General features: G+C 48.2%; 1 protein-coding gene across 1 annotated transcript; it reads right to left on the bottom strand.

Moving 5' to 3' along the window:
• Positions 1–11,691: 11,691 nt before the first annotated feature.
• On the bottom strand, positions 11,692–26,139 carry LOC144155807 (natterin-3-like). The gene is made up of 3 exons (XM_077687483.1): positions 26,015–26,139; positions 18,736–18,941; positions 11,692–13,687 (listed from the first exon to the last, which is right to left on the bottom strand). The coding sequence occupies exons 1-3, from the start codon at positions 26,028–26,030 to the stop codon at positions 13,439–13,441; spliced, it is 471 nt and encodes a 156-aa protein (XP_077543609.1). The 5' UTR covers positions 26,031–26,139; the 3' UTR covers positions 11,692–13,438.
• Positions 26,140–27,434: the final 1,295 nt, after the last annotated feature.

Genomic DNA, 27,434 nt, shown 5'->3' with positions numbered 1-27,434 from the left:
AAACGGTGTATGGAGAAACTGAGAGAAGTGGCGTTCCCCGTCTTCTGTGCTGTTTTTCGAGATAAAGCGACACTAAAGCGAAGCCTTCTGTGCATCACCGATGGTGCCGTTCGCCTCACTGGTGCAATCCATCGTTGCGCCGAAAACGCCCTGTAGGTAAGCCTGCTTACGCAATGGGTTTCCACAAAGGCACATCAAGCGCTTCAAGAAAAATTCCCCGCATTTCCCCGAGGGGAAGAATGTGAAAGTGCGAATGCACGAGTTGAATTTGCGCGGTTCGGTAATGTTCGCGAAAGAGAGATCACACACACACACACAACTACAAAGAAAGAAAGATGCATTTATTCACAGACACCTATTTGTGTTGTCGTTGTACTTGATTGCTAGAGCGGATCTCAGCTTTGAAATTTCGTGTCAGTACTCCTTTAAGCGGGTGCATTAGCCCTTCTCACGCCCGATTCCTGGCCAATCCTCCACGTGGGTATGTGCCATGTCAGCGGCCAGGCAGCGCGCGCCCATCTCCCCCCGTTGCCAAGGAAGACGAGGAGATTCCTGGCCAATCCCCCACGTGGGTATGCTATGCGGACATTGCCGGTGGACGCAGGTTCAGGGTCGCTTAAGAAGTGCATCGCACTTAAAACAACGCTTCCCGCGGTTGGAATCAAACCAGAGTCCTTCGCGTTATGAAGCCTACGTTTATCAAATTGCACCATTGAGACATCGTCAAAGCAGTTAGGATTTTGGACTTTGTCTTTGACAAAGGCTGCATGCGAGAACTGAGCTTCGCGTTTTAAGCATCTTTGTCTCAAGAAATGAGCTTAGATTTTTTAGCTCTGCTAGCTTCCAGTTTAGCAGACGACAACCATCGCAGCCTACCGCTCGCGATATATGCTGCAGGTCACGAGCCTCGCGCAACTTCGAACGGGCGTCTTCTTCTTCCTTCTTTTTCAGTGTCCCCGAAGGGGTCACATGCTAAGCCAGAAAAGTATTTAAGTCTTTTGGACCAATTGTATTACTTTAAACACTTTTGTTCCGTTTCTCAGCATAAGCAACATATTTGCGAAATGCATGGCAGGAGAACACACATTTCTTCTATAACGTCGCTAGTGTTTGTAGCGCCGTTACCATCTCATGTACTGTGATCGCTGACGCTATCCACGCTGTGCGAGCTGATTGGAAGTGGAAGGGGGGGGGGGGGGGGTCGGTGGAGGCAGCAGCAGCGAACAAGAAGCAGTAGTCGGGGTAGTACGAAGACTGGCCCCCGGGTGCCCACCGCACCACGTCAGGGGGGAGGAATGAAGCGTCACAAGACCGAGTCATTCCCGAGACTCCGCCCTGCTACAGCGCGAGGAAGCCTTGCAGCTGTTGTTGCCCGCTCGACCGGGCGATTCCAAAACGCCGTCAGCGGGACCCGCGCTCCGCACAGGGCTTCACCGCAGTCGCCTGCCACTGGTCGGGCGGGCGTGATCGAGCGAGGATCGTGCCTGCACTCAGGCACGATATCCTCGACACTCGACATCCTCAGCCAACCGAAGGACCACCAGCAGCGACGCCGAATGCCATGGCTGAGCCCTGCGGCCCCCCCTGAATCCTGCTGGTGCTTCACATCATGCACGACATTTCCGCGGAGGTTCCGATGGTAATTTCAACAACTCTGGGACAACGGTGCTAGAGGTCGTGCATAATGATGGACGAACTGAACTACGCCAACATCCGGTTCTTCGACCCACGGGGTCCAATGATGAACTCTCACGGCGAGACTTGTTACCACAGCCGTGTAAAGTACGTTTGCAGCTAGTTCTTTTTGAATTTACATGTTTTTGGGTTAATTTTAAGTTAAAACATATTTAGTTCTTGATTTATCGTTCTTGATTTATCGTTCTTGATTTACGTAATCGCCTACAAACAGCTCGGGGCCGCCATCCCGACTGGCGCGATGGACTGTATGCATTTCTATATTATTCGACTGTACGTAACCCGATCTGTGTACTGCGGAACATTTTCTAATTAAAATGTGTTATCCCCAATTTTCTTTTATTCTAGCCATTTACCATCATTTATTTACATGAATGCCAGGAATACATTGAGGTTTAGTCGTTCCTTATTTCGGCACAATATGTTCGACAGCCACTGCGTTCCTTGAACAAGTCGGTGATGCCCTGCTTGATGGCCGCAAAACATTAATGGTTAAAGGCAGCAAAGCATTTCCTTAAAACGCATCTACCGTATAATAAGTGTTAGCATGATCTTCAACGACGGCTTTTCACGAAATTCTGGACTGTGTTGCCATACATTACAACAGGCGCCCTCACTGTCACCAACGAGAGACGTTGAAAAGTTATCTTTTAAACAACCCGCCTCAGTCAAGTTTTGTTCCTTGAATATCGGGAAGTTAAGTCTACGCGATAAATTGTGCTTGCATATAGTGGCGCAGCCAGAAATATTAATCAGAGGGTGTTCCCTACCGGCGGTAAAAAACATAAAAAGGAAAAAAAAAAAAATCCTGCGCCCGAACGGAATACCTCTTTTTCAACACAGTCATCTTTTAGTTCTGGTTTTCATCATAGTCATTTCAATCTTCGTTTTTGGATTTTGATATATCGATGTGGTGTGTAAGACGAAGCAAAAAAATGTCAAAATTTTGGGAGATGTTCTCACAAAGAACACCCCTCTTCCCCCCCCCCACCGTCCCCCAACCTACGCCCCTGCTTGTAAACCACCGGAACCCACTGAGACACACGTGACAAGCTACTGCCGTGGGCAAGTGCTCTTGTCGAATCGCGTTTCCAGTCTGTAAAACAAATCCTTCTGCGGCAATTCAAGCGAAGCACATCGCTTCGTGTCATTTTATTCGGCTAAGAAAATGCGCGGCTGTAAACATTCTGTTCTACTAATGACTTCTAATCGCCATAGAATAGCCAAAACAAGCAGTTGTCGAGAGGATAGGAGGCGTTTTTGGGAACTCCAACTCTCTGCCCTCTCTTTCTTAGTTTGTACAAATAAAGTCGTCCGTCATCATCATCAAGACACACTTAGCTCCTAATAACAATGGCGATGATGCCATCGATGCGTTTGACAGTTTTAGATCATAGTGACCACCTTAAATCGTACATTTAGGCTTGTAAATTATTCCCACACCCAGAAGGGAGGAGAGGGAGAGCGCTGCCTTTACTAACCCAACAAACCCTGCGATGTGTTAGTCGCGTTTAGTCGTTTAGTCGTTTAGTCGTATGTCGCATCGCCTTCCCACTGTGCACGTTTAGTATCTCGAATTAGGCACGCCACCCACCTTTGATAATCACCTGCAGACCATCCAAAAAGCTCATCCCACAGCTCAATCACCCATTTCGATGCAATAAACCACGGCTGCATTGCTACTGATAACAATACTACTACTTCCTCACAAACAAAAAGAAACAATAAAATCTGGCGCAGTGCCAACATATATTAAGGAACGCTTAGCATGGGGACTCAGCATAAGCTTCCTCAGAGGGATAAAGCATTTTGCCTATGGGCTGTCAATGAAATCATTGTTCACCCGAGTTAGAGAGCCGTTACTTTAGAAATACAACAGCACCTATACCGGACACAACCTAGATCAAACGCGAAACGCGAGAATCAAAGCGAGTGATACTACTGCCGTACAAATCGGAAGCGTAGCAGACGACAAACCCAGAAGTGTCCCGCCCACGGAACGCTGGTTTTGAGCCTCGACCCTCGCGCAGTTTCGATTGGCGCCTTCTTCTTCTTCCTTTTTCGATGCCCGCATCGGGGTCACGAGCTAAATAAGAAAATGGCGTAAAATCTTCTGCAACCGTTGTGTTATTTCTAACATCTTTTCTTATTGTTAGCATAAACAATAGGTTAGAGAAATGCACAACAAGGGGACATGCATCTCTTTTATAACGTCGCTAACGCTTGTCGCGCCGTTGCCAACCCACGTGCTGTAATAGATGACGACATGACACGCTGTGCGAGCTGATTGGAAGCAGGGGCAGGGGGCAGCCGAGGCAGCAGTAGCGGAGAACAAGCAGCAGTAGTCGGGAGAACGAAGACTGACTCCCGGGTGCCCACCGCACCACGTCTCGGGGGAGGAATGCCTGCAGCGGCCCAACGCCGAGTCATTCCCGGGGCTCCGCCCTGCTGCAGCGCGAGGAAGCCTTGCAGCTGGAGTTCTCCGCTCGGCGGGGCTATTCCAAAATGCCGTCAGCGGGACCCGTGCTACGACGGGGAAGGCGCAGCTTCGCCGGAGTCGCCTGCCACTGCTCGGGCGGACAGGATAGAGCGTGGAGCGGGATGAAGAGGCCCTGCACTCAGGGCGACAACCTGGGCGCTGCGCTCGACGTCCTCCGCCAACCGGAGGACACAGTACCAGCAGCGACGCCGAATGCCATGGCCGAGCCTTGCGGTCCCCCCTGGCGCTGCACATCACAGACGAAAATGGTAGGAAGATGGTGGTTGTGATCTTAAACAACTGTGGAATAGGGCTCGCGATCGTTCATGACGATGGGCAACCTGAAATACGCCAACGTCCTGTTCGTCGAACCACTGGGCCCAACAACGCAACGATGAACGCGCCTGTCGAGACTTGTCATCGGAGTCGTGAACATTGTGTTTTCTGGTTGTTTATTTTTACAAACTGCGTGTGTTTTATCATTTTCGATTTACTCGATAGCCTGAATTTGATACAGCTCGAGACAGCAGTCTCAGCAGACGTAATAAACTATAATACTGGCTAATAAGTCGTTAATACCTCATACGATTTATGTACTGCAGAAGTTTTTGTAATTAAAATTTATTGTCTCAACTTTTCTTTTGCTTTATTTCGCCCATTCCACCTGGTTTGTTTGTCAATGATGGGAATATATCGAGTTGTAGTTTTTCCTTTTTTTTCGGTATAGCTGTAGGTTCAACAACCAGTAATGCCATGAATAAGACGCTGATGCCGTACTCGGTGCGTAGGTAATGAATACAAAATATTTCTTCAAACGCATGCGCCGGAGAATTAATGTGAACATGTCCTTCAGAGATAGGTTTTTTTAAAAAATACCTGACTATGTTGCCAGGATTCATAATTAGCGTCCTCAAGGTCATCGAGATGCGTCAATGCGTCAATATTGAGGTATCCCTCTAACAACCACTCTAAAGATTTATCAAAAGCAATCAGAAAAGACAAAACTAAGCGATAAATATCTGCCTAAAAACGAGCGAAATCCACCGGCAGGAATAGCTCTGCATGGTCGTTCATAAATATAAATATTCGTAAAATATAAATATTGGTTTATTGTTGAATAAAACTTATTTTTTTTTGTTATTAGTGTTTGTTTCCTCCTCACCTATAGTCGCGCTTCAATCGCCACTCCTATACTTCACCATGTTGATGCCGCTGGCAATAGATTCTGAACTACTTTTCGTCCGAAGCTTCGCTACCATTTATATTTACCTTGGACTGGGCGCTGGCGCATTCACAAACGGTTGCACGGAGCCAGAGCTACAGGCATAACCGCTGCTCAGAAAGGTACTGTTGGCAAAAATAAAGTTCCACACACTGGAAAAGAAGCGATAATATAGCCCGGAATCGCAACAAAAGTCGCCATCAGGACATTTATTGAAAGCGGTCATCGAATCTCCGCCGCAATGGTAGGCCTAGCACCTTCAGGCAGCTCAGCCGTTCAGCTCCGGCGGCGGCGCGGTCGAAATAACGCCCCCACCGGACCTCCGCACAAAGGGGTGAGGTCATGCCGGGACTCTTTCATATGCGCCTTTCAGGCTGAAAGCGCAGGAAATTGAAACGAACGATTTTCAGGCTGTTCAATGTAATTAGTTATCACGGGCTGAAGTATTTAAAGTGCTGTGTCAGGTTCGCCAGACCATTAGGCATCGATAAAAGCAATAAAAATGGATCATAAAAAGGGACACTGAAGTGATTTGTAAACAATGCGGGATTACGAGCGCAAATTGTATATACGGAGTCCCTGGGCCCTGTTTCGACCACTCTGAGCGCGTTTACGCGAATTTATTTAGTAGAAAAGTCCATTCGAAAATGCTGTCCTCCTCTCTGCACTCTCGCCCATTTTCTTTGGCGTTTTCGTGTGACGTCAGCAGGAGAGGAGCTGGCAATTGGCTGCGCTACTGCACGGCTCGCCAACCTTCCGCGACCGAGTCAGTCGGCCCAACGTATAGTCCGCCGGCCGCCGACGGGTCATGGCAATTCGCTCGATCAGTTGAAACTAAGCCACAACACGTTTGTGAATGGGAGAATGTGCTTTTCTTTAGTTCGTTAGTTTGTACTCTGTATCTAGCTCCAAGTCAAGGTCGCTTCACACAAGCGCTGCACAAGCGCACATGCGACGCTTCGCTGACTGGTACGCCAGAAGGAAAATATAAGGCCTCTTGAAGGGGTAGAAGAGTCAGCGAAGTCAATATAGGTACTAAGGAAATAAAATCAACTGATATTTTTACCGTACAGCGTAAACTAGGGTGCGGGAAGCACTTTTTTGCGCTGGGCGAACAAGCACAGCGGTCAGCAGCAGGACTACGCATCTGCGAACGCTTTTCCGTCTAAGAAATGCAATTGCTACAAGTGAGCTATTGTGGAAACTCGGGGGACGCTTACTGCACGAGCGCACTACAACAAATAGTCACCTAAGCTGCGTGAAATACTAAAACTAAATAAAAGTGTAAACTGGTTATACATTATATACATTATATTTCTATTGTCGGCAGCGCTTTCGCCCGTGGCCGTGCGGTTTGGAGCGTTGGGTGTTAGGTGTATCATCGCAAGTGTTTTGCCCGTCACACGTTCGAATCCCCGCGGGTACAGTCTTTTTTTTTTTTTTAATGTAACTTTTTCGTTTTTCACCGATGGTTTCTATACCGAGTTCACCTTTTTTTGGGCCGCAACGTCCACTGCTCCACGAACTAGTCCGCAGAACTCGCGCAGCCTGGCACTGGCGCGCTAGCGAGTTCTCGTTGGCGTGCTGTTGCCATAAGCACCGACTGCTTGCGGGCAGTGGGCACAGACCAGAATCAACAGACCCTTGGCCTGGTGCGAACACGCTTTTTACGATACATACAGGCATGAGTGAGGCAAGCTCCAAATATGGGGGAAAAGCGCATGCATTTGTGCGTCTGCGGGGACGCGGAGGACGTTCATGCACTGCGTAGGCGTCGGCTAGTGAATGCTACGATTCCAAGCCGTCCTGGGAGGCTTATATTATGCATTTTACAGCCGACAACATGGCAGAAGCGCGGTACTACGATTACTGTAATATTGAGAATGCCCATCCAATGACGCCATCGGATGTCGAACATGTTGTTTTACAGAACCGAAACCGAAACTTGTTTGATTGCTAACCTTGGGCATCGTCCAATCACGGTGCCCCCTCCTCCCAACGTCACAGCTTCGTTGGTGCGGCCGCCGCAAACCGCGCATGGTAGTTTTTCTTCTTTCGCGCTTTGTAAAATAATTACAGATTTGTCAACCGTATAAACGATGAGAAGTGAGCTAACTTGAGCCAGTCTACGCAGTGCAAGCAAAAACGGGAGCTTGACAAATTCACTTCAGTGTCCCTTTAAGCCACGAGGACGAAGAAAGGAGAAAGAAAAAAGCCGCAAACACCATGTAGCAGTTTTGTGAATCACGCGCTATGAAGCCACGGGTCTGAACTCTCGGTTCTGTCGTGTCTGCCACGGCTTTTGCACCGAAGCTGTTTCTGTCTGGAATCCAGCCGACCTCCTCCGGCGCCAGACCAAACGTAGACCAACAATTTTCAGCCCATAGAAAATTAATAAAAATGACAGCAAGGTCCTAGGGCATTCATGTTTGGATATAAGGCGTACATTTCTCCTGAAAACATGTCTTCCCAGCAATGCGTGTCTACATGAGAAGCCGACTTCAAAGGAATCTTTGTAAGATATAGGTGTAAGGCATGGAGGAAAAAAAAGCTTAGGAGAGGCCCCCAGCTATCCCCGCGCATTGGCAAAAGTGTGGAGGAAGTCACGTGTTTTTGGCGGCCATTGTAAGTAGCGTTAGCAACGGCGTCCTAGCAACAGCCCGCCCGCCGTTCGCCAGTCATGGAGGAAAGGCAGCGCCTGCCTTGTCGTCCGATTGCGAAGATTGCTGCTTCGCTTTGCTGCGCTGTGGTCTTGCGGAACTCGAAAAGGATGCTGCGAGTTGCGACTGCTGCGCCGATGGGAATATGTCATTTAATTTCTACTTGCAAGTGCACCTTGTACCGCGTCAAGCTATTGCTCCGGTCGCGATCACGACGCGCCTATTGAAGTGCAGATATCGTGAACGCGCCGTCCCGTCGTACGCGCGGACACCCGTCTGGTAGATTTTCGGGAAGTGATACACGTGTGCAGTACGTAGGCGACTTGCAACCGAACGATTCGCAACTCAATTTTTTGGTTATCGCCGCCGCAATATATAGTTTGCTAGGCCGGCAATGCGCGGCAGTGCTTTTGCAACTGTTACAAGGTAGATTCCCAGTTGATATAATTCCATCGTCCTATTACCTTAGTAGGTGTCCGTCTGTTGACTGGAAGAGTGCTGGATCTGGAATCTGGATCTTTTTGTGGTCTCGCTCTGGATTTCGATTTTCAACGCTTCATACTGCGAGGTTAGTGTATGAACGTTTTCAACTGATATAACCTTGAATTTATTGTCACAGAGACAAGTTGAAACTTGGCGAAAAAAAGTTTATTGACGCCACCCACCCTCTCATTTTTTTTTTACTCAATAAAATGTTTTGCCTCCTCCTCCTGCTCCTCCTCCTCCTCCTTCGCAAAAAATTCTATCGAAGGCACGCGAACAACGGTAAAAACATTCCACAATTTTTTAGCGTGAAATCTGCATGAAGTACTGCTTACCTATATATATAGAACGGCCGTTTAATTGACTAGTCATCTCTGGGATTGCCAGTGAAACTGCAACGCAAACTTGGGCACTTTCCAGTCCGGTAGCCGCATGGCGTTCGCCCACTGTTTGCGGCGTTCTCCATCGCTTGGGCACCTATAAACGGCGGCGATTGCAAACAAAGGATGAATGCACACCAATGTACAGCAATACTTGTCAGCGGAATGATGCACTAACCGGTGGAAAGTGACGCCCAATTCCTTGGGTACCGATCGCGACTTGCAGCCTGGCACCGAGCATTGCGGCATTGTTAGAGCGAGCCGCTTCGCAAACCTGCTGCGGCCACACTGAAGACGTGTAACAGTGTAACCGCGCGTTTAGGTTCACGGTCACGCGCTGCAAAACGGCCTTCTACCTGCCTATCAGCTGATTTCCGCCGGCTCGGCGCTGGCAGATGCAGACGACAAGAGAGGCGATACAGGACGGAGGAGGCGGAGAAGGTGCACCGAGAGAGAGAGAGGCAAAAAGAGTCCGCCAATGGCATGGAGGGCCAATGGTCCGCCATTCGACTTACAGAAATGGCGTTTCCGGCTGCGCTGGGTGTGACGTCAGGGCCTCTCCTAAGCTTTTCTTTCCTCCATGGTGTAAGGGTTCCAGGCGCCGGCGACGCCGGATGTGCCGAACGCAGAGGAGGGAGCGGCAGTTCCGCGAATAAGCCGCTGGCGTGAGGACACAATGTCTCGGGCTTCAGCCGCGTTGCCGCGCTGTTTTGGTCGGCGCGCGTGGTGCGACTGTGGGAGAACGTTGGTAGTCCGGCGGCTCGAAGGGCATTCCGGGAACTTAATTGGCACAGCTGGTTCTGTGGCCCACTGCATGCACGTTTAGCGGAATGGCCGGTTGTAAAACCAATCGGTTCGTCGTGCCGCCGGGGACGGGAGCCTGGAGCTGTTCCTTTGTTGTCCCGTCAACGCGCGGAGTGAGGGCGTGCGAGGGCGAGGGTGTTCGTGCATAGGCCCTGGGTGGATGCGGGAAATGCGACGACTGCAGCGGTCAGCGTATCCTGTGTTCCCTACGCGTTGATTCTGGCGCGCGGTCCAATTAACGGGGAATCGCCTATCAACGGTGGGGAATCTTGGAGGCGCGCCGGGTTTTGTAAAGACGGATGGTTATGGGTTCCAGCTGGTTCGGAGTGGCTGTCCGTTCTTGGACGAGAAGTGTGGGAACGGGCGACGCGGGCCGCGTTCGTGGAAGCTCGTCCCTGCGCTTGCACGTGCCTCCGCGAGTTTTTGAGCGTTTGTTGTGTTTGTTTGGTTTGCTTTTGATCTTTTCCTTTTTTTCTGATGAAAGATACAGTGACCAGCGTTTGAGGGTTACGGGGGGCGTTGCCCACCACGGTTTAAACCTGGATTTGGTAATCCGTCCTATTAGGGCGCCATGTAATACCGATTGGCCTGTGTATCGGGTGTGGAGCCTAAGTAACCCATCAAAACCACGAGACACGAGGTCTCGTGGTCGAATCCTCAGGGTTTTAATGTGCTATGCACGGCCGGCGTATTGCCGGGCTACCCAGGTTCGGCTAGGGAGGATCTCACCATTTTGGGTAGTCCTAGGTCAGGGTCCATCGCTGGCGGGGGTGCCGCGTGCACAAAGTTGTAGCTGACTAAGACTCTCACTTTATTTCTTACTTTGTTATGTCTATCCTCAGCCTGTATATAATCTGTATGTCTTCCATGTAAATATACAGTTTTAAAAACCCTCACCAACTATTGTCGTCGTGTCAACAGTGCCGCAACTATCAGGAACCAACGCAGATCATTATCAAGAAACAACGAACCAATCCTTTACTCCAGGTCTTTGTAAGCTGGCTTTCTCAGATTGTGTGCTGCACAGTGGAGCATTGCCCTGTCGAAGGGAGTTCGGTTGCCGGCCCACTTTTAACTGCAGAACATTTTAGGGGCTCGTCTTGTCGTCGCAGCTCGCTGTAACGCTCGATGTCAAGCGACTGTTGGAATTAGGCGGCGCAGCAGATAACGGACCCAAGTAGAGCCCGGCGTATTGTCATAGAGCGTCCAGCAAAGGCTTCGAAAACCAAGCGGTTTAATTAGACATAACCATTGGAAACTTGTGGACCGCTGGCGCTTGTCATACATCTCCCCGTTGTTTAGCGCAAAGAAAACTTCAGGTACATTTGAGACAAAATATATGTCATTAAATATTACAAAGCAAAATATATGTAATTAAATATAATATATTTAATTAAAATAGATGTATATAAACGCTAGCTCTGTTTCCGGCAGGGGGCGTGCGAGGACTGTGGAGGCGGGAAATTTGAATTGCATTGGGTGGTAGCAATGAGCGGATAACGGCGCTACACCCCACAATGGCGAATCACTGCTCTGCACTTCCGACAGCTTTCCCGTTGAGTAGAACGGCTTTAATTTGTTGAATTCCTGTCCATCGCCGTCGCCTCTTTCCGGAGTCGTGTAAGCTCCTCGGTACGCACGGTGTTTCCCTTCCCCTGACATTGTGTAACTGCGTGCTCTTCGGCTGGCACCTGTGCCGCGCACTACACTCGGATACAACTGTCAAGAAAATAGCGGCGTCGCCCAGTAGGCCATCGCCCACCAACCAGCCGATGATGTCGCTTTATCAACGTGACCCCACGGCCGACAGCCTTGCACCTGCAGGCAGCGCTCGGAGCCAAGCTTTTCTGAATGCGTCCGAGCCGAAACGTAGTTCTTCAGGGCGCGTTCATTTTGAGAGGAGATAAAAACGTTAGCAAAAACTCTTTATTTTCCCGTTACAATGCAACGCGTCAAAGAGTGAGTGAGTGAGTGAAGACTTTATTAAAATCGCCTGCAGGCGGCCTCCGTTACCGAAGCGTCGTGACGCGGCCCTACGTCTTCCCGGCTATCGTTATCTCACCGGCTCATGTTATCTTATCTTAGCAGACCATTCTATGGCAGGCCATGCAAGATAATAACAGACCATCATCCGCTGTGTTGGGTCGCCAATTTGTAGGTCCCCTGTGGCCGTCTCGGGCGGCGACGGAGCCTGGGCCTGCAGGAATTCGACGACACTATCGTCTACAAATTCGGCAGAAAACATTCGGACGCCGAGGGCCTATCGCGTGCACCCGTAGACCCACCGCAACAGGACTCCGATGCAGACGGCGTGTTTTTCATTATTGTGACATGCGACATGCGACATGAGGCACCCGCAAAGTGGCACTTGCAACATGGGGCATGTCCCATGTTCCAGGGCTGTAAGTATTAACTTAGAACAACGAGAAGATATTGATACAGCTCGGGCAGTTTGGGCAGAAGTTGTGCTTATTTATTTAACGTCCGGTGGAAATACATATCAGATCGGAAAAACGGTTCCGGTACGCTAACGTCTACCGTTTGGACACCACCGCGCATGCGCAGAGCCCTACCGTAAACCGGAGCGACTTGGCCGGACGGTACGAGCCGTACCATGCCCGTCGTTCCGAAGCGGACGGCCGCTTTGGAAAAGTTTGGTAGACGTACGCTTGGCTCACGCCTAGTCGAACGGATTGTAAATGTGAGATCGTTTAAGAAAAATGAGGTTGCAACCAGTGAAATCCGCGCGATTCTGACAGCTCAAGCAGCAAGCGAAACACGGTCCCGACCCAACTCCCGTGGCTTGTGTCGTCGGGCGACGCATGTACGATAGCTTGTTTTAGGTTAAATAAAGGCGATCCGGCTACATAACTAGCAACATGGGGCCCGTCTACAAATCGGCGAGTGAGGAACAGGCGGTATCAGTGCGAGGGACTCCCAAATACAACGAAAAACCGGAAGCAGCCAGCCGTATGTATGTACTGAGAGCCTAGCTTGACCTGCTGGCGCCATCTGTTGAGATGCAATAGAAGTAAAATGCCCACTCATGTTCACGCAGTCGCTAGTTCGAATCTCCGTAGGGGCGTTGGCGTTTTTTTTTTTTAATACTGCCTTTAGCGCTTTTGAGAACTGAAAACTAATATTTCAGCACAGGAAATGCCACAGACTCACGAAGAATTGCCAAACGACGTACAACCCAAGTCACTCCCAGTCACGGTAGCATGTCCGCTAGTTACGGTCTGCTATAACTCTTAAAACGAGCCTTCCCGGTACGGTCCGGTAACAAGTACCGCGTACCGTACCGGAAACGTTTTTCCGATCTGCTATAACTCTCTAATATATGTCGAAGAAGCGCAACCGAACCCCTCTGTGTCACAGAAAAAGTCTTAGATGCGCCATGTATGAAGATGTGAAACATTAATGCAGCCAACAGTAATCGTGATTTACAATTTTGGACAATGGGTATTGATGCTTCACTGCTTACTTCAAATTCATTTTCCATGATTTAAGATTTCAAGTTTATTGCACATAACAAAAGCCGGTTGTTATTTTGGTACTCGGTGCAGAATATTATTCTGCATAATGATCAAGAGTAGACAAACAACATAACAAAATGAAACTGTGTTGTGAACGATGCAAGGTCTGTCGTTGGATCCGCAGCATGGCCCATCGATTTGAGGAGCGATTCAAAGTTATCGGCATCCCTGTTTGTAGCTCAGAAGTTTACCGTCTTGCAGACCAGGACCTCGTACTTCTCGTAGCGGTGCTCTTTCCCGCCGTAAGGAATGTACAGGCATTTGTGCGATGGGTGCACCTTGCCGATGGTCAGCGTGCCGGCATGGAAAGTGCGACCAATGAAGAGACGCTCGCCGGTCTTGGTTTTGCCTCCCTGGACAGCTCCACTCGGCACACAGCCCCCTGAAGCCGGTATCCACTCGAACTCGGCCCCGTTTGAGACGAGAACCTGGCAGGAAGAGTAAGCCACAGCTTGCGGGAGCATGTTTCTTGTTTATGAAAACGCTTAGCCACATCATTTAACGAATTTCAGTAACCTTACTTGTGTTAATAAATTTCAACAGCTCCACCAGTTCGATTTGTTCCTCCGGTCTTGACACTTTCATATTTATGTGCATTGCAATAAGTCCTTCGTTTGATGAAATAGTTTACCAGTTTCTTTCCTAGGTTCTCCTCTTCCTAGAGCTACTGCGGACTGTGTGATCATGCATCGTAGTTATGCTTTCATTCAGTATGTCTACGATATCTTCACCCCCTCCGCTTAAAACCAAGACTTCGTTCTGAAGCCGTATTCTAAATTCTTGATCCCGTTTTTTGCGGACTGGAAGTTCGGGTTTCCTACATTCTACTTTTTTTTTTTTTTCAGATCTAACATTCTGGTTTTCACCAGCACTATTCTTGATATCTGCCTACCACCTCGACATACTCCACAATGTTGGCTCACAAAATGAATTCCTTTTCAATTTTCGTTACACCATATAGGACTCTTCCACGTCAATTTCCTATTCCTTTGCTTGCGGAGGAATCTATTTATCGTAGTCAAGTAATTTGTTCCCGAAGATCCGACCAATACACCACCTCGGATTTTCCGACTAAATATTCGAAGATTACCACTGCACTTTTTCCTGCTAGCTTCACTCCTAATCTTCCGTTTAATGCTCCCATCACTACTGAACGCTATTCTTTTTCCTTACACATTGCTAATTAGACGCATGTGTGTAAGCAATCAACAGTCCCGTCATCACAAATAAGTTCGTACTACCTTTAACATTTTACTCCGGTTTGCTGGATTACAAGCGCTACGACACTTTCGCTTATCTAATACCAAAAATTGCTTTTCCGTGGACCAAGAATCTAATCCCAAGCTCCATTCTTTCTCGATGTCCTGGATAGTGCAGAATATGCCCTCTCTCCAACAATGAAAGCCCTCTCCTTTTTATGTTAATTAATGTTAACATGTTAATTGTTAATCTGTTATCGTGTTAATTAATATGTTAACATGTTAAATGTTAATCTGTTTACATGGTAATTAATGCTTCAAATCTTGTTTAATTGCATGGCTAAGCAACCCTCGCTTAGCAGAGTTCGAGTGTTCAACACTGTCAGTTTCAATTTGGAGAGGCGACCTTTTCGTAGTCACAGATTCCTAGCACCCTCTGATGTACCGCACAAGAACACCGTCGTGGTCAGGTGCTACAGAGCTTCTAGGGATCGAGGGCAGTACGCTTCGTTTTATGTTCATTGGGTGATTATGATGACCATAACTAAGCCCTGCACTTCGCAACAGTCGATCATTGGTGTTCGCAGTCGTTCCCTGGATCCGCCGATGCGGGCTCTGTAAAAACAAAATTCTATCAAAATGCGGCACGACGGGGCTTGCAGGCCGGGTAGATGGACGTCTGATTTGCACAATTGTGCTACCAGTGTTCCAGCCGTCGTTTTGTTTCACTACCGCCTGCCAGCGTGGCTGCTCTCCGTGCGCCATCGCCAGCGAGTGAGCAGCGTCATCCGAAGGGGATTCGCCCCACGGGATCATCGAGCACGATGTGGGGCAATAGAGAGTCCGTTTTCGACGGTCCGCTCCGGTACCGGAGGCTCGCTCAGCGCAAACGCAGCCCATGCCGTCCGCCGCCAAGCGCGCCACGCATGCGCAATGGCGCTCCCGCTCGCTGCTGGAGCGGAGCGGACCGTCAAAAACGGTCAGCTAAAACTTGCTATTGTCTCGTGGTTCATTCCTTATTTCGGGCACCCAGTGTCTACTCATTCGGTGAACTTGTCATGAAACTACATGTCGAGTACTTCCGTTATGTTCTTTGAACCGCAGCCCAGCCCACTGCCCCTGATGTTCTTTAGAAACCTTTCCAGTGCAATACACCACCGGAGGGCGGCGGAGGGCGCAGCCCTCTAAGGTCCCTAAAATTACTTACAGCCCTCGGCCGCCCTCCTCCAACTTTTTTTCCTCCACCTTGTGACGCAGCCGGATGTTTCCTCGCCAGCCGCTCTCTCAGGCCTTCGTAAGGCAGTTAGGGGCAATGCCGTAGGGTTCTCAGATGGGCTTTGTCCGTGCCACCCGTTTGGTGTTAATTCATTGAGTGCGCAAATATAAACACTTCTCGAGCTCATTCCCATCCGGCATACGTTCTAGGTGGGCCTAGTGCTGCACCAGGCTGGCCAGATACTGTTCTGGTGAGGGAGGGGTGTTTGTTTTCCACGGAGCCTTCTTACTATGGTTGCAGCTATCTATTGCAACCTCCACTGGTATTCGGGATGTCGCTTTTGAGCGGTACAGGAAGCCCTCCAAACCTCTGAATATCGTATTTGCCCTCCGTAAGACCCCTCACCACCCTTTGGTAAGGAGGCGGGGGGAGGGGCCCTTTTTAGTACTACTCTGATGTTACTGCGCTCGTTACAACTTTCACAGCATCACGCCTCCTGGTTTCCCACTCTGAGTAAAAGTAAATATAGAAGGATTATTCGAACTTGAAATATGGCGAATCCTAACTAGGCTCAGAGCCGCCCGTATCGAATTGCGCCAACAGAACGACATCACTTCTTTACCCGGCTAGCAACTAGCGAGGACAATTGAGCATGAGAAACGCTTTCCTGAGGCGACGAAGGGTGCCAACCAGTATATACGGGTGCCATAGAACTAAAAAACACAGCCCATCGTGCAGGCGAAATTTCTTGCCCCGAATAGTATCATACACAGCACTGATCTCAACTAGAGTTGCTGGATGGCGCTTCGAGCTCTCCCGCGCGCGGCCGCCGGAAGTTCGAGCGCTCGTCCCGGAAGTTGGGCAAATAGCCGCCGTTCCAGCATACCGCATGCTACGTATGGGCTGGTTTCACGCGCATTCCGCCAAAAATGCCTGCTTTTTGCGCCGTCAACTGCACAAGCAGACCAGAGAAGTCGTCTGGGAAGACGTCCCACTTGGAAGTATTACAATATTCTGTACGACGTGCGTGATACGCAGCGAAACGCAAATGTCAAATCAGTGTCGTTTTTAAGCTGTGGCTCTTGTTACGCAGATTCCCTCGCTCTAAGCCGGATTTATACCGTCGTTGGGTGGCAAACTTATACCCTAGTTACACGGCGAAAGTAACCGCAGTTAAGTTTAACCGTGGTTACTAAACTTGAACCGCGGTTATCGCCAACTGCGGTTTTGGATGTTACACACGAAATTGCAAGTTTGGTAACCGCAGTCACTTTGATTATGAGCGCAACAAAAATAAATTACCACACTTTTAACTTCACGATATAAAACAAAAGAGAAGCAGTGTAGACAAAAAGAAATTTCGTTAAAGCATTCGCTTCTGACACAAACGCAACGCACTCGTGCGTGGCGAGAAGAGGGGCTTCCCCAACAGCTCGCAACCGGCTTGGTTTGCTTAGGTCTGTTCAGCTTAGCATCGCGGTAGATATTTGACCACCGCTATCTCTACTACTGCGAATTACAATCCATAGCACAATTTTTCACCGCACTAACATCAATTTTCTCGCATGCGGAAGTTCTTTTTTGCGATCAGATTGATTTTGAAGAGCCGCGATGCGATAAGCTGTTGCTGCCGTGGTCAGGGCGGGTTCGGGCCGCTAGCAGTGCCGTGCGGGCAGGCGCGCCGGCGTGTTTGCAGGCACGGCCGACGCGGCGCCGATCGTTTCCGAGTGCTGAAAACGCTTCAGGATTGCCTGCTATATCCATTTTTGGCGGACGACGCGCGGAATTGACAAATTTAGCATGGCTTTTGTCGTAGTTGATCGGGTGGATCGGGAAACGAGCCGCTGCTGACTGGCAGTCGCGCTGATTGCGAGAGCGATGCAAAGAACGCAAGCGCGTCTTGGGGACAGCTTTGGGGCGCCCGCTATTTGAGAACCTTCGTCTCTTCCGAACGCCAGGTGATTTTTTTTTTTTCGCCTCCGCTGATGCACCGCCACTTGCGTCCGAACTGACTTGTGCGATTTTGAGCACTGCGGCGGCGGAAACTGCGGTTAGCGTGACCGAACTGAGGTGGCCAAGCTCAGTTTGCGTTAACCATGGTTAGCGACGTAACCGCAGTTTCGTCTGTCGTGTAACGCAGCAAACTGCGGTTTTGTCAAACCGCGCTACGGTTAAGCATGGTTAACTGTGCCAGTGTAACCAGGGTATTAAGAAGGGACAAATGGGCTCCATCCCCAGGCAGCAGGCTCTGCAGTGACCACTTTACTGACAACTGTTTTGACAAAACGGGCGCATGAAATCGGCTACATCCTGACGCCGTGCCCACGTTGTTTTCTTTCTAGCATAAATCCCTAGCATAAATTTCTAGCAGAAATCCCGTTCTAGCTGCGTCGTCTTCTCTCAAACCAAGACCCAAATGACATTTTCGTTCTCCTTCGCAATTAATTTCTGCTTCATATTAACGTCGCATGTTTCGGTATAGCATAAGTTGCGATCTGAACGCGATGTGTATAGCCAAAATGCAATAAAGTGAGAAAAAAAATGCCAAAATGCGCCAATGGGGACGCTTATCAGCGCTTGAGAAGCGTAGCAGACGCCCGACTTCCGGGATGAGCCGTTGAACTTCCGGTGGCCGTGCGCGCGCCCAGCCGCGACAGCGGCGAAGCGCCATCCGGCAACTAAGTGGAGATCAGTGATACACAGATACATCTCCGTACGTTACCAAGAACACCTCTATGATCTCACTGGTGAATAATCATGTTGAACACGGTAGCGACAGACACACTCCGTGCCACGGACACAACTACTGTCGAGAACGCAGCAATAGCCATGGCAGCCACCACAACACAGTGCGACTACTTGACCATATTGAGGGATTCACAAGAGGCTTGTCTTAACTTTCTGTAAGGGTTTTCTGAGGGTTGCAGCTTCGTTCTTGCTAATTGGCTGCAGTCATCAACTCATTGCTGTACGAGTTCTGGGGCACTGGTCCGCCATACTGAAATGCACGGCGTGCCCTTGTGTTGACATGCACTATTGGTTGAAGCCTACGTATACAGACCTGGTAACTTGCATGGCCATGCTCGACGCCGGCGTAGGACACGTAACAAGTTCGGTGGGAGCGGAGCACTTTGCCCGGAAGGATGTCTCCGCTGTGAGTGGCACGCCCGACGAAGACGGTCTCTCCATTGTCGCAGCCCCCGGACACGGCGTTCGGTGGGATGCTAGCCCCGCAGCAGGTTACCCACTGGCCCATGGGCTGGACCGCTGCAAGATTGAGTCAGTTTGGTGATACTTTCAGGCAATGAATTGATATATATATATATATATATATAACACAGAAATAGGGGTTGGCAGTCGAGAAAACCTCGGAAAGCAAAGGGGAGGATGTGGTAGATCATTGAAACAGATTAGGAATTTGGAAAGAAAGAAAGAAAGTGAAGAAAAAATGCCCGCCAGGTGGGATCCGAACCCACGACCTCCAGAATACCGGTCTGGTGCGATATTCTGGTATTCTGGAGGTCGTGGGTTCGGATCCCACCTGGCGGGCATTTTTTCTTCACTTTCTTTCTTTCTTTCCAAATTCCTAATCTGTTTCAATGATCTACCACATCCTCCCCTTTGCTTTCCGAGGTTTTCTCGACTGCCAACCCCTATTTCTGTGTTATTTTCAACGAGCCCCTCATTTCCTATTCTGATTCGCTATATATATATATATATATATATATATATATATATATATATATATATATATATATATATATATATATATATATATATATATATATATATATATATATATATATATACAGCAACAAAGTTTTCCTGGACGCCGGTAGAATATACACAAAAATGGTTTCGACCACGGTAAAAAAAGAGAACAGATTTAATAACGTTTCGGCCGAGGGACCGGCCTTCGTCAGATCATCTGACGAAGGCCGGTCCCTCGGCCGAAACGTTATTAAATCTGTTCTCTTTTTTTACCGTGGTCGAAACCATTTTTGTGTATATATATATATATATATATATATATATATATATATATATATATATATATGTAGCGAATCAGGAAATGGGAAATGAGGGGCTCGGTGAAATAAGACAGAAAATAAGGGTTGGCAGTCAAGAAAACCTCGGAAAGCAAAGGGGAGGCTGTGGTGGGTCATAGAAACATATGAAGAATTTTTTAGTCAGAAAGAAAGTGGTGAAAAAATTCCCGCCGAGTGGGATCCGAACCCACGATCTCCAGGACCCTATCGTATACAGTAAAACCTGATTATAATGAACCCGGATAGAGCGAATTATGCTATATATCGAACAAAAATAAATCAGTTACGAAAATACACGCGAAATATATTCCTTATAGCCGGTATTCAATGGTGTGAATGCATGCAGGCAACCAAGTGTGCGCCGCCATATCTGTGGCCAAGTGTCTGTTGCTAGGCGACGTTTTGCGCACGGCCCGCAGATCAGACACCCCTCTTCTCCTCCATGCAACCATGTGAGTGCGCCCACGGCCGGGCTAGAGCAGCCAAGAGCAGCGGCGTGCGCGCGTTGGTAGCGGAACTTAACGTCGAGGCTGGGCTGCATTGTCCTCGCCGCCGCTGCGAAGGCCATATCAACACATCACGCGCCGCCGCTCTAGCCGGCCTTGGTGCGCCGTCACTCGTTACGTCCGGCTCCGCGGGATGGCGGTACTTGTCCATGCTAAGCACGACTATGAAACACATGACTGCTTCACGTTAGAAACTCTATTTCACCGAACGCAAAGTATTGCCTTAAGTTCAATATGAGTGCGATTAATAACATCTCTGTTGACGCCACAGTTTAGAATCGGATTGGAACGGAGCAGATGACGCACGCCGGTGTTTTCTTCGGCGTGCGGGCGCAGTGGCCCAAGCCGCGCCGTGTCCGTGGCGCATCGGCCATGTTTGTGGCCGTTTCCAGTGTTGCCAAGCGAATAAATTGCCCTCTAAAATGTTCAACGCATACCGCCTATAACGAAGTTCACATCGGATATATCGAACTCGGTGAACATAGGATTGCCGCTGAAACGCATGGTCTCAATGCGGTAATTGAGATGTTGATTGGCCGCGGCTGAGACGTTGAGCCTCATGGAGCGACGTGACGCCGGAAACTTTCCGTAACTGAAGGAGAGTGGAAAGCCGGGCTAGTTGAAAATGGTTCATCACTGCAACTCCGCACAACAAAACCGGACCATGGAATTCCTTCGGGGATTTCGTGAGTGTCGTCGACGACCAGGTTGCCGTCACTGTGAGCCCCTCTGACGCAGACACCGTTGTCGATGTCATGGCAGCTGGCGCTGCTGGAGCACCAAAGAGGCAAAGGATGTCGCAGGTGAAAGCCGTCCACCGCTTAATGAAGCGCTTTCGGCAGTTGATATTCTCCGCCATTATTGCTTCGATATTGAAGGACAGGGACTCGAATATTGTGCTAGTTGACGCCGCCAAAATGAAAGGGAAAAGAAGAATCACCTCTTTTTTGCCTAGTAGGCAGTTGAGGCGGAAAGTAGCCTGATATTGCTTGCAATAAATGGGTTGTTTTGGGTATGGTAACGACATACTTAATTGTATTGGGTTCCGCATGCGGGGATGGGGAACAGAGGGCGGATGTCCCGCGTACTGCGAACTCGTAACAAAAAACTCGTTATCGGCGGGTTTCGCTATATTGAACTATTGGATATATCGAACTAATAGCGGCGCATATTGCAGTTCGCTATAACCGGCTTTTACTGTAGTTAACATTATAGCCAGGAACCTTTTCTCTTCGCTATATATATATATATATATATATATATATATATATATATATATATATATATATATATATATATATATATATATATATATATTATATATATATATATATATATATATATATATATATATATATATATATGTGTGTGTGTGTGTGTGTGTGTGTGTGTGTGTGTGTGTGTGTGTGTGTGTGTGTGTGTGTGTGTGTGTGTGTGCACTAGCGATAATTCAAACGAGAAGGGACCGCAAGAATTTGTTTGAATTATTAGAAGTTATCATATATATGACTCGGAGCAACACACCAACTTGTGTTATAATGAAACATTCACATATATTTAATAATACAGCATTCACACACAATACTGAACGGCTTTCACAGTTAAAAAAGGTAATTACGAATGCATGACAGCGTTGTCTCTGCATGAGAGTTCAAAACAAAGTTGTAGATGCCAAAGATCTCGCTTTGGCGCGTGTACGGAGGTAATCGACTTTATTAGCGGCTGTTAGTGATAAAAGGATGCAAATGTGCAGCTAGAACCGGCAAATGCAGCAAATATTTTCCGCGAGGGGTAAGCAAAAAGCACAAATTAAACGAACTTACGCAAGGGAGCAGTTGAAATCATGCGGCTTTAAAATACATTGAAAACATAGCGGGCCAACGAAAATTCTGAACTGTGTTTCAATTAAAGGAAAGTTTGAATTATTGCGAGCCTTCTGTAAGAGCATCTATCGAACAACTTGCTGCCCTTGTCACAATTGCGATTGCTTTATACGGCTGAATTGTCCAGATAAAGGGATAAAGATAGATGGATAGATGTAACTTTATTAGGAAAAGGGCTGGCTCAGAGGCCTATAAGGATGGTAGGCCGGGAAAGGAGGGGGTAAAATTAAGTCCGGCTCAGAATGTCAGCCTCGTGTGCGAAGTCCCAGAGGGAACGCAGGCTCGGGCTGCGTGCGTGTGCTGTGGTGGCGAGATGCAGTACTCGTACGTCGGAACATGGAGTCGATGACGCGCGCGAATAGTCTCAAGTCCGGGACACTCCCACGCAAGATGCTGCATTGTGGGGCGGACCCCCAGGTCGCATGTTCGACAGGTGACGTCGGGATGGGAGGGCTCAACGTGTTCAGGTTGCTGGCGTCCACGATGAGGGATGTAGGCTCGCCATTTACCAATAATATCGTCGGTGAATGCCGCTCCAGCTCGAGCCTTATGGATAAAAACCCCGGCAGCACGCGGCAGCACACTCGGCAATGGATGGGGGTCAAGAGGTACCGATGCGAGAAGCATTTGCCGTCCACGTTGCTTCAGGAAGTCATGCTGGTTGTCGGGGTCCTGGAAGCCGAGGTTTTCACATAAAGCAGCAATAGACTTGTACAGCAGTTGTGTGCTGAGGGTCTTGACGTCAAACCGTTCCTTGAGTCGAATAGTAAGGACGTGACTCCCGTTGTCCATTCGCTCTTGGGTTTGCACAGGGCGGGTGCGTCGCTTGCGACGGTGATCAACTTTTTTCCACAGGTTGGGGTTGTGATAAAGGGAGAAAGAAATAAAAGTCTAGAACTTTCAAACCAACCCTCCGGCTTACGACGAAGATGGTTTAACGCGAAGCTTTCTCATGAGGGATTTTTTTGTTGTCGTCTTGGTTTGGGCTTTGATTCGCAGACGATTTTGAGTTTGTTTCCTTGAGCTTTGGCTTTGTATCGCACGCAGTTTAGACTTTTGATCACAGTGGTTTTGAATTTGACCCTTCGGCATTTGTCTTCCAACCAAGAAAGCTTCGCGTTCAACCATCGTCGTCATGAGACGGAGAGGTGCATGATTTTTGACTGAGTAATTTATTTCGTTATGCATGCCTCAGCATGTATCAAGGTGAAAAATGTTGCCTACTGCCCCACTACGAGTGTGTGGTACTTTGGAGGTATGAACCGCTTATGTAGAATAACCGCAGCAACGCTCGTGTATACACTCCGTAGGCCAACGTTTGGGTTTGGGGCCTGCGGCGTGAATCGGTGCCTGCTCCTTGGACTACAGTGAGTACTTTTTCGAGTGGGTACCGGTTCAAGGTGTTAAACCTCAAAATAACACGTTCGGCGTAACGTTCCAAGACTAAAAATGAGACGTTAGGCCTAACGCCCTGCGACTAACCGTTTTACCACATGCAGAGCAACGTCCTTCCCATTGCACGTCCAGCTGTGTGGGGGTAACGGCTGTCCACGTTCACCTCATAACATGACTTAAAGGGACCCTGCAACACTTTTTCAACTTTTTTTGAAATCTTAAATGCTTGCAGAGCGTAGTCACCCAACACACCCAACACTTAGATTACGGGGTCGCAAAGTACCTCAGCTAAGATTTACGGCTAAAAACACATTGAATAACATGGAAACTCGCCCAAGAGATTTTTCTGTTTTCCGGTCTTGGCGTCTTTCGACCGCTCGAATTACGTCACTAAGGCCATGTAGCGGCTGTTGGCCGGTTTTTCTGCAGTTGCAGCAATGAACGCTTTTTGATAGCAACTTTAAAAATAAAGCCACAGAAACAAGGTAGAAACGGAAGGCGCATCTGGTTCGACGAGAAAATCACGCAGTGCCGCTCTGTGCTGGTGATAACTATAGCTTTCGCAGTTCTACCAGACGCGAAGGAAACAGTGAAAGCGTCTATCGAAAGTGTTGCAGGGTCCCTTCAACGCCTATATGCGTTGCGCCGTCGCACGCTTGCGTCACCTCCTCCCTCCGCTGCGCATCAACCTTGAGCGGAGGGTGCGTGACAGAGCTGTCGCCAAGCTTCGCAAGGAAGCTTTTTAATCTTTCTTCACTCCACCCACGATCATCTTCAGAGAAAGTTGGCTTTCCTGCAGTGCGTTTTTGGTGAACTACAAACGACGCCAATGAGAGGCTGCAAGCTTCTCTTTAAAAATCAGCCATAAAAATCAGCCATCATCAACCCACAACCTCCGCATAATTGGTTCGAACCGCCTATGATTTCGATGGTGACCGCAGAGTTATATAGACACACCGGGATATACGTTTTCCTCCCGAAAAGAGCTCGGGGCTTGTGCTCCAGGCGACATACGCCCCAAGATAGTCGCGAAAACGTTTCTTTAACTTACAAGAAGGCATCGCTTTGCCACTAACAGTACAATTTACAAAGATATCGTACAGAGATTCGGGGAATAGACAACTAATGCATAAAGATCCTTACCAGCCGATGTCCTATACATCGAGCCTCTTTAAAGTCGGTTTCACTACTATAAAAAAGCGGTTCGCAGGGCTGACATGTTAACGTGGACGATAAAAGTATATCAAAGTATGAAAGTCCCGTATGTGCCTATGTAACCATTCATTCATAGCATGCAAGAAATTCTAACTTTTAGGTCATTCGTCGCAGATGCACGCACCAATCTAGCGCCCTGCTGCCCGTGCCGTGTGTTATTTATTCTTATTAAACGGGTTAATAGAAAGGAAAATAGAAAAGAAAAGAAAAGAAAGGGAAAGAAAAGAAAAGAAAAGAAAAGGAAAGAAAAGGAAAGAAAGAAAGAAAGAAAGAAAGAAAGAAAGAAAGAATTGCCGCTCGATAATTTGCGTTCATGTAAGAGCTTGTAAAGTCGCAGCGATATTTACGCCTGCAGGCCTGCAAAAACGAAGTAGATGTTTCATATCACCTACACGCTGCCGAGAGTATAATATTCCGTTTGCGCAGCACGCCATTTGAATAGTGGAGCGCATCCGTTTCCTGACGCTGTGATCACGGAAAGGGCGTTGGTAATAAATGATTGATCTCAGGGGGAAAACAGCGTGGACAATTGCGAAGTTGATGGCAGGCGAAAGAAAGCGTCCCAATATACAACTGATCCTGTTCGAAGAAAAAAAAATTATTTCGATAACTTGGATGTCATTTCGACTCCCCGTACTGCGCACCCTCGCCATCATCCACGGAGTGGAGGTGCTGCCATTTTTCTTCTTGTATCTGCTCCACTCAAGACGAAGGAAAAGCTTTAAGATGTTACCTTAAAGACCGACCTCTGACCCCGGTCTTCTGCAGGAAAGGTGATCCTCTTAGCGACCTTCTCTTCTAAGCGAAGAGGGAATCAGTGTTATCAAAAGGTAAAAGTTGGAGAGGATATAGGGAAGAAGGAAATCCGAAAAAGTGTGCAAATTGTACGTCGGCCTTTAACGAGTGTTGCTCTCGGATAATTTTAATAAAGCGGGAAGTAAAGTTAACGGTATTTCGTGTTTACAGTTACTGTGAAAAAAGTAACGCTGTTACAGTTAGAAGTTCCTTTACTTAAAAGTAATTTGTTACAGTTACAAGTGACTGAAAAAGTATATATAGCTACTGGTAATAAGTTACCAGTAACTGGGTACTTCCAAAGATTGCCCTGAAGTCCGGTGAACACAAAAACGCTCGACATTGTTGCTAGACTATTCATTATATGACAATTTTAAATTGGCAATAGCCATACCGTGAGACCTGACAACAAGCACTGGTCTCAACGTTAAAGGCTGGTCGTTCATTCAAGACAAAAGATGCAAACAGAGAACTAATATATGATAGTGCGAACTCACGTCCAAAGCCGGCCATCCGGTGTTCTGAGTTGGTTGTTGGCTGACACACCGACTGTTTAACGGCTAATGCCACTTATATAACCCCTGACGATCTGGCACAGCGCAGCTTACACTTTCGCGAGGAAATATCTATTTGTTGCAAACAGGGAAGTGGCCTCATCTTTGAGTCCGCGGGTAATATCCGGTGGCGTGCGCAAATTCGCTCGATAAGCGGGAACAAAAGAGGGTGAAATTTCATTTCACCGGTATGCTATCAGGTAATTGTTCCCTGAATCGATGTAGTCAGTTCTAGTCTACTTAAAAGTAGGGAAGGCCCCGGTTTGCAAAAACAAAGCAGATAAGGAAGAGGTGGTGTGGTGAGAAGACTTGCACTGCAATTTTGGCAATTTTCGGCGACGTACATCCTCATGAACATCCCCAATTCAGATCCGGAAATTTTCTCTCAGATAATGAAACAAAAAAGCGCTTGTATTGGAGCGCTTCATCTCCAAATAACCCAGAAAGGTAGTCTGGTATTACAACGTCGCCTTCGAGTACAAACAAGCTCTAGAAGAGGCTAAGCGCATATTTTTAGGGGCGAAGCCCCTTAGGGGCTGTTGGTTTCTCCTTTCGTCGTCGTCGTCGTAATCGTCGTCGTAATCATCGTCTCATGTAGTCATGGTATTACAACACCGGGAAACTCGTTTATGCCTCGCCCTAGAACGTAAGGCGTACTAAAAAAAAAAATCACGCCATATCCACGGAATGAATGATGATAAGTGGGGCGAAGCTCGAGAGGGGGAGATCATCGGTAACCGTAACTCTCCCGTGAAAGTTCGCCCATTACATCATTAAGAAAGACGTAAGACTGTGTGCGTACATTGTACAAATCAACTTTTATTTTGTTCTTTTATTTTGTTTTGTTCGTTTGTTGTTTCGTTTCTTCGTTTGTTCTTTTCATTTCGTCGTTGTCATGACTGGATTGCGAGGTCCCTTCATTTTGACGGCTTTATGATCTGGTTGGTTGGTTGAACTTTATTTGAGCCCATAAAGGGGTCACCATCAAGGCGGCCAATGGGGCGGTCCCCTATTCTCGGGGCCCGTATGCTTCCAGCACCTCCACGCCCCGAGCCACGAGGGCTATGTGGGTCGGGACGGTAGGGCTGGACCGCAAGATCTCCCATCGCTCTTTGGGTGAAGGGTTGGGTGAGGTGAGGGAGGTGGGTGGTGATGGGGGTAGAATCTGTGGGATGGGGCTCTTGAGGGACGTGCACTCTGCAATGACGTGACGCAGAGTGCCTCTTTCTTGTTTGCAGAATGGGCATGTGTCATCATACCGATTTGGAAACATCTTATGTAGCATTGTTGGATGTACTAATGACCCTGCCTGTATTCTTCGTAGTATTGTTTGCTCTTTTCGTGTTAGTGAACGGTGAGGCTC

Source organism: Haemaphysalis longicornis, unplaced genomic scaffold, assembly GCF_048455015.1.
Source record: "Haemaphysalis longicornis isolate Haplotype H1 unplaced genomic scaffold, Haemaphysalis longicornis Haplotype H1 scaffold_1, whole genome shotgun sequence".
Classification (NCBI taxonomy): Eukaryota; Metazoa; Arthropoda; class Arachnida; order Ixodida; family Ixodidae; genus Haemaphysalis; species Haemaphysalis longicornis.
Note: the sequence above shows the minus strand (reverse complement) of the source record. Positions and strands in the feature narration are given on the sequence as shown.